The sequence below is a fragment of the Parasteatoda tepidariorum genome, chromosome 7 (assembly GCF_043381705.1).
Source record: "Parasteatoda tepidariorum isolate YZ-2023 chromosome 7, CAS_Ptep_4.0, whole genome shotgun sequence".
Classification (NCBI taxonomy): Eukaryota; Metazoa; Arthropoda; class Arachnida; order Araneae; family Theridiidae; genus Parasteatoda; species Parasteatoda tepidariorum.
In genome coordinates, this window is record NC_092210.1 from 3,510,855 (window position 1) to 3,528,243 (window position 17,389).

The 17,389-nt window shown below is 28.1% G+C and overlaps 1 protein-coding gene across 1 annotated transcript in view; it reads left to right on the plus strand.

Annotated features, from left to right (window-relative positions):
* Positions 1-13,783, plus strand: part of LOC107454571 (nose resistant to fluoxetine protein 6-like) — a gene marked incomplete at both ends in the record, with an annotated part of 51,349 nt that extends 37,566 nt beyond the window's left edge. Inside the window, 8 exon segments of the mRNA XM_071183003.1 lie at positions 2,242-2,334; positions 3,269-3,434; positions 4,038-4,117; positions 6,118-6,240; positions 7,523-7,643; positions 8,459-8,633; positions 10,512-10,654; positions 13,625-13,783. Of these exon segments, the coding sequence (XP_071039104.1) occupies positions 2,242-2,334; positions 3,269-3,434; positions 4,038-4,117; positions 6,118-6,240; positions 7,523-7,643; positions 8,459-8,633; positions 10,512-10,654; positions 13,625-13,783 (1,060 nt within the window).
* Between the last annotated feature and the right edge of the window lie 3,606 nt (positions 13,784-17,389).

The following is a 17,389-nucleotide window of genomic DNA, read 5'->3' on the forward strand; positions in this document are numbered from 1 at the left end:
CCTTTCGAGCGCTGTTTGTAGATATAATGCTTCACATGTTTAAATTGATGTAATTATAATTAAATTATGTTACATTTTCATATTTTATCAGCAGTAAAATGTTTAAATAATAAAAGTGTAATATAATTACAACTGAAAAATCATTATTATATAATTTTTGTCCTTTCTATTGATATAAAACAACGCCAGATTTTCCGAAATATCATACTTCGTGCGCAAAAATGTTCAAAGTGGATTTTTTTTAAAATCTCTCCACAGATTATTTTGATTTTTTGATTTTTATTGTCTGTTAACATTGTAAATTCAGAATCTCTTCTAATTTTTTAGGTGTAAGAGCATTTTATTTAACTTTGGTTAAGGCGCACCGTGCTGCATGTTAAGTAGTTCTGATTCTCTCGGCAATCTATTGTTGATGCTAGATTATTTTTATTTTCGGGTCACGCATACGCTTAGGGTCAGCTGCCAAATCGGGTTTTTTTTTGGCATTATTTGAATATCCATTATAATATCAGTGATTTATTAGCTTATAACATCAATGTAGCTGAGAGCATGAACTTTAGAGATTCTTAATCTTACGTCCCGCAGTGGACTGATCGTTAAGACACGGTTCCCAGCAGATCACCGAAGTCAAGCATCACTGACTGCGGTCAGTGTGCCGGTAGGTGACCACTTGGATCAGTCTGCGTACGGACCAAGGGTGTGCGGTATTGGTCCTCGTTAAACTGTTCAACCGTAAAGTGCTCAACTTCGCTCGCAGGTCGTCGAGCTACCAAAGCGGGGGAGCCGTCCCCTCTGCAGAGTATCGAAATTGTAATGGCATGCCTTCGGATCATCCTCAGGGATGTTTCCCAGACCGACGCCAATTGCCCCTTGTGCGATGTAAATGGACTGTAGTGCAACGTGAATGAACTACAACAACAACTTAATCTTAGCGTTTTCAGTTCCCTTGTCTTCTGGATTGGGTTCAAAATTACGAGGCTACGAAGTTGAACATTAATAGTCGTAAACCCATAAAAATTGGGTCGGCTTTTCAACGACGGTTATAATAAAAAATTCTGGGGGCAGTGATGTGGATCAGGGGATAGAGCATTCGCCTTCCAATGACGTGAACCGGATTCGAATCTCAGCAATGGCTGGTAGAAACGAATTCTGCATTGTGCGCTTAAAAAAAAATTCGGTCTTTAGAATGAACAACTGACTTAAATATTTCAAGAGAGATTAAACTTGTATAAAAGTCGCCAATTTGGTCAAGAAGAAAATTATTAAAACCAATCAATAATTGTCACCTTTTTTTGTAAATTTTTATGAACATACAAAAAGTGTAGCAATGGATTAACTTTTTAAATGTTAAAAAATAGATAATAAACTCTTTCTATTTTCACAAAATTAAGGCTTTTCTTCGTATCAACGTTTTGCTCCATTTTTAAAAATAGTTCAGAGAACGCTGACTGAAGTTGGGTTAAACTAGACATAATGTTCATGAATAACGTGTCAACTCACAGCAGTTATGAAAATTGCAAATAATTTGAAAAAACCTGTATTTTTTTCTGTGATGACAGAGCTTTCGAAAAATAGCTTCAACCTAAAACAAGCACTTAACAAAATCTCTATATATTTTTCAAACTAATAAGCCTATGGGTATAACATTTGACGGTATTACGGTATCTTTCCTGAAAAAGGTATCTTTTTTTTCAAAATATTACCCTTTAAAAAATGTTGGAGAGTATGGGACCTTAAAAACGATCAAATGAACTACCATTTCAATATATTGCCCAATAACTTATTATAATTAAAATTAAGCTTCCCCAAACTTAGTTTCCCGATTATAAGGATAAACTGGGTATAAAACGTGGTCCCATTTAACACTTTATTTAGGTTGTAATAAATTTACACCGTATTATAGTTCAAGACATCGATATTATTGTTCAACATTAAACTGATTTTTTCTGAGAGCGTGGAATGGTTTAATTCTTTGATGAAATAACATTTTCTTTTCAAAAACAAATTTATATTGAAATTCTGAGAATTTCATAACAGAAACATGACATTATAACCAGCAATCTTTTATTCAACTTCAAAGGAATCAAGCATCAATATTAGTGTTCGACTAATTTCTCTTAGGCAGTTAGAATAGTTCAGTAAATGAATGTTTCACTCAATTTAAAAACAAATTTTTATTAAAAGTATACAAAATTCATAATTGAAAAACAAAATGAGTAATAATTATTATTTCAATTTCAGTGGGTTCTTGATTACCTACACTTTATGGAGAAAAATTGAGCAATCTAAAGGATATTTGAACGTATTTGAACAGATTTTGCTGAGATATTGCAGGTATGTAATTTGTACCAAAACATTTTAACAATATTTTATGCGCGAATTATGTGTCAAATTAATACATAACTTCTAATATCTAGAATGAAGGAAATTTCAGTTTAAATTCAATCATATTTGTGGTCGCCCGACACTAAACATTGCAGATATTAAATTTGAAATCTTTTTTTCAATTTAGTTCTTCTTCTTATCTTGCGTAGAAAACGTGAAACTGTTACGACTAAACAATGCAATGTTATATTTCAAAGAGAAGTGCAAGTTTTTAAACATTGAGTTTAAATATAATAGAGCGCTCACATGACTATAATGTTTGTCTCAGTAATGAAACCACGTGACTCCTGTGGGAATCAAGAGGGAATATTTTCAATCTTCGTTTCTCCTTGTCATTTCAATGGAACACAATTGACGCTGATCTCTTAAAACCAAAAACTTTAATATATGGTGATTTATTATGCCGCATTTGGTGGCAAACAAAATTTTGTTAAAGATCTTATACATTTCATGGGTAAGTTAATTTGTCACTTTTTGTAATTGCAATAGTTCTATTTATTATATAAATAAGCATTTAGCCTTTTCTCTCCCTTAAAGCATCATATTAATCCATATACATTAATATCATATACATTCCCTCATAATTAATATCATATACACTCCCTCATAATTAATATCATATACATTCCCCTTTCATCCACGTAAAAAATTAATAAAAAATGCATACTTTGATTATTTTTTTTAGATTAACTAACTCTTCCAGACCTTCTTGTGATGTCTCTTTGCCTCGTGTTGCCATTAATTAGTTCGGGTTCAATGCTTATGATATTAATTGTTACACTAATGATATTAATTGTGGCTTAGGTTCTAATTTACTCATACATTCCATTTTCATTCACATGAAAAATTTATAAAAATTTCATACCTTATTTTTTTTTGTCAGATTAACTCCTCCAGTCCTTTTTGTGATGTCACTTTACATAGTGTTCCCATTAATTAGCTCGGGTCCAATTTGGAACTCATCTTGGGCGCATGAACATGAAAACTGTTACCAAAATGGTTGGAAAAATTTGCTATACCTTCAAAACTACAGCTTAATGACAGAAATTGTAAGTAAACTCTATGAAATATTCTTGTCTTAAAAATCACTGGTCTTGTATGAAAACAGTTATGTATTCAAGTGTAATGAAAAGGCTGCTAAATATGATTTTAAATTAAAAACTGCCTTCTACTTTTCCATCTAAGTTTGATTTTAGAAACTGACATTTTTAGTCAACATAAAACGCATAATTATTTTTTGAATCTAACTTACGTTATTACAATCTAATGTATGCAGTCCAGCTAATTTGCCGGTTAATGTTATAGAAATATATATTATTTCCCTGAGGTATAACTCTCAAAGGAAACATAGAGGACTTTGTGACCCGACAGATTTAACGTGCACCAGTCCTCATTTACTACTCGGGGAGTCTTCGGATTCAAACCTCCGTTCTCACGAATGTAAAACCAGCGGCCTGCCAAACATGCTATCCAGGCCTCAGTTAAAAGTAAAATAGTGATTTCTAAAAAAAATGTTTTTGTCCCTTCCCTATAAAACATATTTAATTGATTCAAAATGTGACAACTATATACTTAGTGTACTTAAAAATGTCCTTTTCTTTTCGACGTTAAACTAAGAAACAATAACTAAGAAGCTTTCATTTTTATTTCAGTGCATGGCGCAAACGTGGTATATAGCTAATACGATGCAGCATGCCATTATCTCCCTCCCATTAATGATTGTTACTTACAGGTATTTATTCACTTCTTTTAATTTATTTATTAACATGAGTTTAGAAATCTTAATGTCATTCAATTTAATTTTGAACGGATGAAGTGAACTGGGTGCTCCGTAATCACCTCCCTTAGTATATGTATTTAAAATTCCTTTCAAAACGGAATGAAGTGAACATGTTGTTCCGTAATCACCTCCCTTAGTATATAGATTTATAGTTCCTTTCAAAAAGGAATGAAGTGAACATGTTGTTCCGTAATCACCACCCTTGGTACATAGATTTATAATTCCTTTCAAAAAGAAATGAAGTGAACATGTTGTTCCGTAATCACCTTCCTTAGTACATAGATTTATAATTCCTTTCAAAAAGAAATGAAGTGAACATGTTGTTCCGTAATCACCTCCCTTAGTATATAGATTTATAATTCCTTTCAAAATGGAATGAAGTGAAAATGTTGTTCCGTAATCACCTCCCTTAGTATAAAGATTTATAATTCCTTTCCAAAAGGAAGGCAAAATATGCATTTATTATGGATCACGCACTAATATTTAACCCATTGTGGACATGGATCCATCAGCAACCACAGTTTAGAAACAAACATATTTTATTTCGCTTTAGTCCATAAACTTTGGAGGCAATAACTTTTTTATTTAATAATAATTCACAATAATATTTTTAAAATTGCTCTTAAGGGTGATAAAACTTTACCTTCTTTAAAAATTATTGACCGATTTCGATCGAATTTCTTGTTTTGTCATTTAAAATTACATACTTTAAAATTATCAAAAAATTTGTGTACTTTACAATTCTAAATGTTTTTTTTAAACCTTATAAAAAATAATTAAATATTATTCAAAATTACCTTTTTTACAATGAATTATATTTAGATAAACGAATTTAATAATTATGTACAAATATTCTCAATTTGCCTTAAAAGTCTCGAAAAACGGCGGAATGTGAACATTAAGGGGGACAAACTTTCCAGCGCCCTCTTGACTTTTGAGATTAAGATCATATTTTCCAGGTTGCAGCTCCATCCCCCCCTATATTTTGATAGTCACCTCTATCGAGAAATGGTTATATTCATTTCGAGGAAGTACGTTGTTATATCAATCTCCTTAACTTAAATAAAAATTAAGATTAATTAGTCTGCATGTCACCTTTCTAACTTTTAAGATTGGAAGGTATTTCAGGAAATATCAATCTTCAAAACAAAGGTTATTTAAGTTAACGTCTTTTTATTTTGCACTCAGTATCCTAAAGCAATTGAATTTTAAGATTTTCCTCTAAATAAAAATATCTTATAACTAAACTATATAAGTTTAATAATTTCATTTTTTTTAATATTTTAACCTGTTCTTCCGTTCTAAAAGCAAGATTAATTTTTATGGTGAGATGGTTTATATAGTTTAAAATAATAGTTTTGTTTCAAGTTAAAGAAATTCAAATTTATGCGTTTTTTTTCTTCTTTTTTTGTGGAAAAGCTTCGAAAATACAAGATGTTACCAAAACTTATTTTCACAACTGTATTGGGCGGCCAAATTTGTTTTTTATTCTCAAATAAAAAGGATGAGGAGCGAGAAAAAACTTTGTTTGGGTAGAGTAAAATGGCACATTTCCCAGAATTCATTATTCATTGCTACAATACATGCAGAAATTTTCAAAATAAAAAGAAAGCTAATTTTTATTTATGTACGAGTTGTTAATGGCGGTTTCGCAAAATCAGAAAGATAGACGGAGAAAATTTTAAAACAGAAAACAATGATATTAAACTGCTGGTGCAAGTAAATCACCAATATGGAAACCTGTATTGCAACTCTTCTTAGAATTACTTGCAAAATTTCCGATAATGAATATAATTTATTCCTTATGATTTGTCTTTACTGCAATCCCTATTTCAACCCAACAGGTGTCATGTAATGGCTCGTTCTTCGCTTTCCAACCCGACATATTTTTGTTTACTGCTTGAACTCACTTAAATTGTTTATCTTATTCATAAATGCATTATCCTTTGTAGGTACCCCAAGACTGGAATATTTTTGGGCTTGCTATTTTACTTTGGACCAAGTGTTTATTTCTTTTATCTTTCTCTCGAACACCAATTTCCATTTGCATCATTTAATTCACTAAGATATAGCCAGTAAGTTAAAAATTTCATTAATATTTTTAAGTAAAGGCTGTGACATAAAAGCAGGTCCGGCTACTTGCTATATATTAGAAAGCTTTTGCATAAAATTATGGTTGTCTCATAACGCAAATGCTATATTACTTATAACAAAATTAATTGTAATTATAATTTTTAAATTAATTATAAAATTATTTGTAATTATAATTATGAAATTAATTATAAAATTAATTGTAATTATAATTATAAAATTAATTTTAATTATAATTATAAAATTAATTGTAATTATAATTATAAAATTAATTGTAATTATAATTATGAAACTAATTATAAAATTAATTGCAATTATAATTATAAAATTAACTATAAATTAATTATAATTATGCATTAAATATAATTATGTATTATTATAATTATGTATTAATTATAAAATTAATTGTAATTATAATTTTGAAATTAATTTTGAAATTAATAGTAATTATAATTATAAAATTAATTACAATTATAATACTTTATATCAATAAATACATAATTAAATTAATTGTAACTATGATAATAATATGAGTATAAAAACAATAAATGATATACCAACATTCGATCCGTTCATCATTCATTCAGTAAAAGTGTCTCAAACAATTTTCTCAATAATCTCAACAATCATCTCAATGTCTCAAACAATCTCAAGAATCATAACAATTTCACTATACGGCGTTCTATGCTGTTATATTGAATTCTCTGGGAATGAAAAAACTTGGCGTGTTATTCTTGTTTACTAAAAATCTCAAGAAATGATGGCGTAAAATTATTATTTAATGAAGATAAATTTGGTGGATTGCGTTCTTTACTGAAGATCGTGCAGGTTTCGAACAATTATTATTCTTCAGCTAGAGCTATTTTGAAATGAATATTTTAGGTTATGCTCTTTGTGAAACAATTATTAGAAATACAAATTCAGAATTTTTGATATTATTTTTAATTTTTAAGAGATGTTTCGTATAAGAATTCGGTGATTTATTTTCTTCTAACTATATCGTCTATTATAATTCCTTAGAAATACTAAAAATGTTAGTTAATTATAAAAAAAATAGTAAATGAGTTCAAAAATTTTTTTGATTTTAAAATCGTTTTCTTTTAAAGATGTACTCTACAATGTATAAATATCGGGTTAAGTTACGATAGCTAATTTAACAGTATTTTATAAAGTGTAATTTAACTGCATCTATTTATATTACTAACAAAAATGATATTATCTTGATTTTGCAAATGGAATTGATAAATGAACAATTCTCTCCTACAGTTTAACCGAAAAATTCATGTCAACTGTTTACGTATCCTCTCCTTACCATCTTCCCGCCAATTTAATTGGAATGTTTGCAGGTTGGACATGCGTTAAATTTGGAAAACAGAAACTAACGAAGGTGAGTACGCATTCAATTTCTTCTGTCACAACTCTTCTATTATAAAACCGTAAGTACTGATGCCACTGTTTTAGATGTTAAACATAACTTTATAATTAATTTTGCTGCGCAAAAACTATGAGTTTTAAAAGCTTGAAGTTACGCAGGACAGTAGGAAAAATTGGAGGAAGTGGGATGTTATAAAAAAAATTTAGAATTCAATTAATAGTTCGATAAAATAATATTCTCCACTTTTTCGCAAAAATTTCTCCACTGTGGCGGCGTAAATAATTTCAATTTCCTGAAATCATTAAATACTCAGCATTAGTATCAATTGTTACAGACATTGACTATATAATACTGAATGCAAAATATTTTCACTGGGTGGTAGTGTAAATAATTTCAATTTCCTGAAATCATTAAATAGTCAGCATTAGTATCAGTTGTTACAGACATTGGCTATATAATACTGAATCCAAAATTTTTTCACTGGGTGGTGGCGTAAATAATTTCAATTACCTGAAATTATTAAATAGTTAGTTATAGTATCAGTTACAGCCCGTAGTAACTTGTTACAGACATCAACTATATAATACTGAATGCAAAACTTTTCCACTGGTTGGTGGTGCAAATAGTTACACTAGTTCAAAGTCCAACACTTATAACTACTTGTTCATTCTATTAGCATGCACTATAATGTCAGAAAACTATCATGCAATATTAATTTAGGAGATACAATTTGGATTAAAACCTTTACACGCTATTTCATAACATTTTACATGAATTAAATAGTATGAATATTGTATTTTAAAAAAATTATTTACTTTTGTTGATAGATTTGGCTTCTTGTTGGATGGATTGTTTCGATATTTTGCTTCTTCTTTGCAACAGCTTTAATTTATATGCCGATAAAAAACTTCAAGATAATGGCCTTCTACGACAGTTTAAGAATCTCCGGAATGAGTTTGGCCACAAGTTGGATACTGTATATTTGTGCGACTGGTCAAGGAGGTGCCTGAAATATTTTTTTTCAAAATCATAACAAAATATTTCTTTAATAGAGTGAACGGTGCTTCAAAATCTAGTTTCTATCTTTACTATTTAAATAAAAAATATATAAAAAAAATTAAAGTCAATTCCTACTTAGGTTAACAATGAAATATTTTAGTCACTTTTTATTAAATAATTTCTCCCATATAAAACTATAATTAATTAATTAAATTTAATTAATGAATTAATATTATAAAAAACTGCATTAATATCAAGTGTCATCCTCTACAAGTTTAAAAATTGTGTTTGAACTTGAATGACAGAATAAAAAGTATTTTAATAACGATAGAAAATTTGAACAAGATATATATAGAGAGAGTGTGAACTAATAGAAGAAATTATTAAAAAAAAGGCGCGTGGTATCAAACAAATATAAAAAGTATAAATTTGGTGACAACACGTGCTACCCCGTAATGTTCTTTATTGAATTTATTTGACACAGCGAATATAAAATAATTAAATATTTAAATGTGCTCACTAAACTATTTTTTTGTATAAGTTAGAAATTATCAGTATTGTTATCTTCAAAATGTGTGAAAAACCGAATCGCTTATAGTGAAATTTAAAACAATGATTAACGCTTAACCAATCATAAAATTATTCAAAATTTTAATTTTTTTCATTTTAATTTTGAGTTTTGGCTCCGAAAAAGTGCTTAAATGTACAGTCTATTTTATATCATATTTTTTTTTGCTTTAACACATTACTTTATTACTTTTTTATTTGTTTCCTTTTTTAATTTTGAGCACTGTACAAAATAAATGAATGCAGTTTCTTTAAATACTATTTTCTTTTTAGGTATTGTTGAGAAAGCATTGTCCTTAAAGTCGTTAGTTCCTTTAAGTCGCATAAGTTATTGTGTTTACTTAATACATCCTATTTATTTGGTATTCAGGGATGCTATTATTACTGAAAGATACTACATGGATAGAATTTCACATGTAAGTTGGTTTTATATTTTTAACAACTGCAACAAAAAAGCTGTTATCGGGATAGCCTGGTTGGCTGAATGCTGGACTCTCGTTCATGAGAACGGGAGTTCAAAACCAGCCGGCGAATTGACTGGTATGACTAGTGTGTTGCACGTTAAATTTGCCCAGTCAAAATGTCCTCATGTTCTCATAACAAATTATGCCTCTGGGGATACTGGATTGGAGATTGATCGTTATCTGGTCCAGGTCAAAATTACTATCTTCGGATGAATGAATGGATGTNCTATAATTAATTAATTAAATTTAATGAATGAATTAATATTAGAAAAAACTGCATTAATATCAAGTGTCATCCGCTACAAGTTTAAAAATTGTGTTTGTACTTGCATGGATGAATAAAAAGTATTTTAATAACGATTGAAAATTTGAACAAGATATATAGGGAGCGTGTGAACTAATAGAAGAAATTTAAAAAAAAAAAGGCGCGTGGTATCAAACAAATATAAAAGTATAAATTTGGTGACAACACGTGCTACCCCGTAATGTTCTTTATTGAATTTATTTGACACAGCGAATATAAAATAATTAAATATTTAAATGTGCTCACTAAACTATTTTTTTGTATAAGTTAGAAATTATCAGTATTGTTATCTTCAAAATGTGTGAAAAACCGAATCGCTTATAGTGAAATTTAAAACAATGATTAACGCTTAACCAATCATAAAATTATTCAAAATTTTTATTTTTTCATTTTAATTTTGAGTTTTGGCTCCGAAAAGGTGCTTAAATGTGCAGTCTATTTTACATCATATTACTTTTGCTTTAACACATTGCTTCATTACTTTTTTACTTGAGCTCTGTACAAAATAAATGAATGCAGTTTCTTTAAATACTATTTTCTTTTTAGGTATTGTTGAGAAAGCATTGTCTTTAAAGTCGTTAGTTCCTTTAAGTCGCATGAGTTATAGTGTTTACCTAGTACATCCTCTTTATTTGGTATTCAGGGATGCTATTAATACTGAAAGATACTACATGGATAGAATTTCACAAGTAAGTTGGCATTATATTTTTAACAACTACAACAAAAAAGCTGTTATCGTGATAGCCTGGTTAGCTGAGTGCTGGACTCTCGTGCATGAGAACGGGAGTAGGAAACCAGCCGGCGAAGATGACTGGTATGACTAGTAGTGTGTTGCACGTTAAATTTGCCGAGTCAAAATGTCCTCCATGTTCTCATAACAAATTATGCCTCTGGGGATACTGGATTGGAGATTGATCGTTATCTGGTCCAGGTCAAAATTACTATCTTCGGATGAATGAATGGATGTATAAATGGATCTGCCCCATAAACGGATGTGATGTATGGATGAGGCAGAAGTCAAATTCTTGGCCATAGATGGCGCCAATAGAAAACAAGAGCCATCGCACTCCTTGCCTTAATGGCCAATGGCAAGGGCTGACACCAAAAAAATAGTTAACAATAGCTGCGTCACTAATGCAACCAAAATGACGCATTACTTGTTCCCCAGCCCTTTATTGCATTAAATCTTACCATTCAATCCTACTCTAGCTAGACAACAGAGATGAACACTCTAACCACAATTTCGATTAGTTAGTTATCCTCCAGATTTCACACAACCATTGCTGGACTTTTTAGAATCAAACAAGTGCATTAGCTTTTCTTTAGGAACATTAAGATGGAAGAAAAAATCTTTTCTGACACTCTTCCTTTAACTCTAGAAAGACTAAACATTACTATATACTTAGAAAGACTGAAAAGGAGAATTTGGCTTTTTACAAATTTTTTGCATAATATCAATTGATCAATCAAAATCTGGAAATATATTCATAATTAATTTTATAAAAACATAATATAGACTTGATGATCCAAGTTCTATGGTATTTAACTCGATTTGGTCGAAATATTTTATTACACGGGACACTGACTTATCAATTATACTTATAACTAGTTTCTTAGATATTTGAGTTTCCTTTTCTCTATAAATAATATGTTGAAATACTTTATTTTTAATAAAATACTTAAAGGATTATTTTATAACTTTAGAGATGCTTAGGTCATGCGACTTTTCATACTTAGCAATAAAGTTTAAAGCTTCCAAAAAAGTTAAAACCGTTGAAACGTAACCTGCAATAAATTACGAAAGAAAACAAATATTTTTGAACACCCTATGGCAGAAAATCAAACAAAAAACTTGCCAATTGTAATTTTAAAAACTTGTAATTTTACTTGCCATTTCTAATAACTGCACAAAGTTTCGTAAACCCCGAGCAAATATTTACGGAAATATAGATATTTTATGGAAGAAAATTTATTTCGCCTTACGTTTTTTTATTATAACTTTATAGATATTCAATGGAATTAAACGAAATTTTGGGAACAATTCAGGATTAATTATGAAATTGTTGTTTTAAAATTTTAAAAAAAGGTTCGTTAAAAACTGCGCAAGTTATAAGTATTTAGTTCTTTTATGCTGCGCATGCACTGAAAAAATTTTAAAAAGTTTTTCCTTAATTTTGTAGTTAATCGCATTTAGCAACTAACAAAAAAAATTTATTTGAATACCTTAAAAATTTAAAAATTCCATGCAATTTTCTAAGTAGGTTTTTTTACTTTTCAAAAAAAAAGCTCAAAACAATCAGGGAATCTTCAATTTTTTTTTGTATCTTAAGACAAAATTTAATAACAATTGATAATACCTTACAATAATCATCCGGAAACTAAACTTTGATGGTATATATAAAGATAACATGGAAAGAATACATATTTTTATGGGGGTGATCACCCATAATGCCGGTCACATTTTTAATAAATCCTGTTTAATAGTGCAAGATGAAATTTGTGGATAATCCATTATCGTTTTGAGCTTTCTTTTAATAAGTAAGAAAAACTACGCAAAAAATTGCTTGAAACTTTTTAAGTTTTTATGATATTCAAATAAAGCTTTTATCATTAGTTAGTAGCTTTTACCATTTGATCAAAGCTTTTATCAAAAGCTTTTATCATTATGTAGATTCCCTATAAAATTATGAATAAAAACTTGCGCATGCGCAGTATAAAAACTAGTTGACCCTAGAAAGACTGAAACTTAGTATATACCTATATTGCCCAAAAGCAGTCAAAACGACTGGATTGTGAAAGAATGACCAATGTGTAAAAAAATTCATTTAAAATTAATTTTTATTATTTTTTATATTATTTACAGTTATATAACAAGTTTTTAGTAAATATTAACAATAAAAAAAAATATATGCTGTACGAAAAGTCACCAAATTGTAAGAAATTGTGTCATTATGTATTGTTTTTCTAATTGAAATTAAAAAGCTGGGCAATCTAGTGTTAAATACTCATATCTCGAGCAATTTTAAAATTTTAAATCATAAATTACTATTTTTTTCAAGAATTTAAATCAGCAATTTTGCAATTAATCATGAATTTTTCCAAAAAAAAAAATTTTAATTCCATTGAATATTTATGAAGTTACAGCAAAAAAACGTAAGGGGAAGAAATTAAAATTTTTATAAAAATGTTCATATTTCCATAAATACTTACTCCAGGTTTAAGAAACTTTATCCAGTTATTAAAAATAACAACTAAAGATATAACTTACAAGTTCTTTACTTGATTTCCTGGCATAGAGTGTTCAAAAATACTTGTTTTCATTTGTAATTTGTTATAGTTCTTCCAAACCTTAAAACCAAAGCATTAAATCTTATTGCTAAGAATAAAAAATCACTTAACCTAACCACCTCGAAAGTTACAAAATTATTTGAATTTCACGAATTTATTGAGAAATTTAAAAAAAAAACATCTAAAACTGAAATTGTCTCTTCCATTATAGTCGGGTAGTGTACATCTAAAAGGAGTAAAATTGAATGAAACTGTCTTTTTTTTAAAATCAAATTTACTATTTTTGTTTATAAAAAACGAAGAGGTTGCTCTCCGACACTTATAATAGCTCCCAATCAACTTTTTAGATTAAAGATGTGTTTCTTTTGCAGATAGGAGACTTTGCACTCTATTTCCTGTTCTCAATATTTGCTGGTTTCATCATTTACATCGCTATAGAAGAACCTTTCAACAAAATGTATGATATGTTAAAAAAAAGAGTAACTAGTTCAACTCCACCAAATGATACGACTCAAATTAAAAATGACACAGTNGGGGGAATAATAAGTAAAAAATAACAAACAACAGTTTATATAATATATATATTAAAAAAAAGGATGAAATTTTATTTAAAAACCAGAAAAATAAAACCGAGATAAAAAAAGATATAATCTTTTCTTCAGCCCACACGATTATATCCGCAAAACAGAGTGCTTTCTGATATTGTATCAATAAAGCCAAAGCAAAATATATTAATACAATAGTGTGAGGAGCACTAAAATTTTTTTTTTATAAAAATAACAACAAATAAAATAGATCACAAAAAGTAAAAATAACATGTAAAAACAGAAAATAAAATGAAATAAAAAACATTTAAAAGGGACTATAAAGCGAGTAGCAAAATCAGATCAACTTACAAGGACAGAAAATTTTTCAAGAATGATTTACAAATTTTTTCGCAGAAAGATTGCCAGATTACAAAATATGAAAACAAAAGATGAAAACAAAAGCGTAAATTGAGTGTAACAAGAGGGTTTTCTTAGTGCACTGCTGAAGTGATTTGTTATTCTGAGCTTTGATTTGTTAGTTACCAAGGATGGGCCCGAAATGGATGTGCGCAAGGTAATATTATACTGGATAATTTTAAAAATTGATCATAAATAGTTTTAAAAGATAGATGTTTATTTAAGAAAAAATATAAAATGGAAAAGAGAAACATAAATTGCCAGTTTTGCAAATAATTTTGGCCGCGGATTTGCACAATATGGATTAGCACATAGAAAAATTATTTAAATTATCAAAGAAAACAAAATTTTTAATAGATAATTTTAACACGGATTTGCCCGAAATGGATTTGCACATGGAAAAATTAACAAAGAAAAATTTTCAGTACATAATTTAAGCCACGGAATTGCCCGAAATGGATTTGCACATGGAAAAATTTTATAAATTAATAAAAAAAATTTTAGCAAACAATTTTACCCACGGATTTGCCCGAAATGGATTTGAACATGGAAAAACTGTATAGATTAACAAGGGAAATAATTTAGTAAAGGAATTTTTAGTAAATAATTCTAACCACGGATTTGCCCGAAAGGGATTTGCACATGGAGAAATTATACAAATTAACAAAGAAATTATTTAGTAAATAATTTTGGCAATGGATTTACCTGAAATGGATTTGCACATGGGAAAACTATAAAAATTAACAACCAAAAAAAATATTTTATTAAATATATCCACAAAAACATACGATTAATTCAATGATTTTATATAAAATTTTATTATTTTAGTTGGGTATTCATTGTTTTTTATCAAATTTTGAAATAGTTTATCGATTTGTTTTTTGGATAAATAAATATTACTACATATTCTTTTAATTCTGTTCATTTCATTAAAAGTGGTATTTAAATAGATGCTCCTAGAAACATTAGAATTCCAAGTAACTAGTTTATTAATATTAAAATTAAAATCATTTCTTTTATCGTATAAATCAACAAAGCAGATATTTTCAACTTTCATAATACCCAAATCCAAAAAATTGAAATTAATATTATCATCATGATTACGAAGTAAGATTAATTCCTCAGGGTATATATCACTCAATAAAACAGTAAAATCTTGGAAATTAAAGATAATTAAGTCATCAATATATCTAAAAACAAATTTAATACTCAGAGTAAAATTTTTTTCATAATAATGCAAAAATAAGTTAGCTAAGAGAGATGAATAATTAGATCCCTGTGGTATTCCATTAATTTGAAGAAAGATATCCCTTCCATTGTAAAGATAATTACTAAAAAGACAAAAATTAATCAGAATTTCCCAATAATCAAAATCGCAACAAAGGATATTTTTAAAATCATGGTAATAATTCAAAAGGACATCTTTTAGTTTAGAAAGGGGAATGCTATTGAAAAGATCCTGGAAATCAAAAGTCGCAATAGAATTAATTTTATTATGTTTAATGAAATCTAAAATCGGTTGATTATTAGTGATTATCCAAGAGAAACCTTCTTTAGTAATATAGTTAATAATCTTATTTAAGTAGTTAGAGAAAATGGTGCCAGGTTTAGTTAAATAAGTATTAGACCCACATGTGATAGTTCTAAATTTTACTGGAATTTTATGAAATTTAGGACTGATAATTAAGTAAGGAAATTGTATATTGCTAATTTTAATTTTTAATCTCTTGTAAAAAGCTAAAATTTTTTTAATGGCAATATTATTATTGAAATTACTAAGTTCAAAATTTTTACTATTTTTTAATTCCGTATTTAAAAGTTCAGCATAGAATTTTTTACAGAATATAGCGTAATTATTGTTAGCTTTGTCTCTGGGAGTAATTACAAAATTTTTTTGAAGTTGCTTAATTGATTGAACAATATTAGAAAAATTTGTTGAATAGTTATTCTTATTTAAATTATCCTTATTATTGAAAATAAAGTTTTTAAGGAAATAATAAACTCCCCATTTCCATTCTGTTAGCATACCTAAAGGTAAAGAGAATCTATTTGATATCTTTAAACAAAAACTATTGAGATCATTAAGAAAGTATTTTAGAATCTTATTGATAGATGTATGGTAAATGGGTCTAAATTTTGTGCCTTTTATCATTAAATTTTTAAGTTCCAAGTTTTCTATAATATTTAAATTACCAGTAATAATAAGTTTATGATGTTTATCAACAAAATCAAAATATTTATCCTCCTCACAGTGACATTCATAATCGGATATATTAATACTCCCTAAATTTTTGCTTATATCATTATAGTTAAATATGGTTCTACCAAGAGATTTGTTATATTTAAAACTTTTAATAATGTTAAAATCTTTTAATGGAAATAAAGCTTTAAAATTTTCAAAAATGTTGTGAAATTTGATCTTATCGAAAATAGGATTTTGAAAGTTAATAACAAAATATAAATTATCTAAACTTTTCTTTTTATTAGGCAAAATTTTGCTCATTTTGGCTGTTATAAGATCGAAACAAAGAATTTCGAAATGTAAATTAATAAAAGAAAAGTTAATAATTAGATCGTAGAACTTATATACTTCATAATTCTTAAGGGAGAAAACAAAATCTTTAATTGGTTAATGCTATCCATTGAAAAAATTATTTACTAAATAATTTCTTTTTTAATTTGTATAATTTCTCCATTCCGTTCCGGCAAATCCGTGGGTAAAATTGTTTGCTAAAAATTTCTTTATTAATTTATACAATTTTTCCATGTGCAAATCCATTTCGGGCAAATCCGTGTTAAAATTATCTATTAAAAAAAAGTTTTTTTGATAATTTAAATAATTTTTCTATGTGCTAATCCATATTGTGCAAATCCGCGGCTAAAATTATTTGCAAAACTGGCAATTTATGTTTCTCTTTTCCATTTTATATTTTTTCTTAAATAAACATCTATCTTTCAAAACTATTTATGATCAATTTTTAAAATTATCCAGTATAATATTACCTTGCGCACATCCATTTCGGACCCATCCTTGGTAACTAACAAATCAAAGCTCAGAATAACAAATCACTTCAGCAGTGCAGTAAGAACGACACTTTAAAACCCTCTTGTTACACTCAATTTGCGCTTTTGTTTTCATCTTTTGTTTTCATATTTTGTAATCTGGCAATCTTTCTGCGAAAACATTTTTAA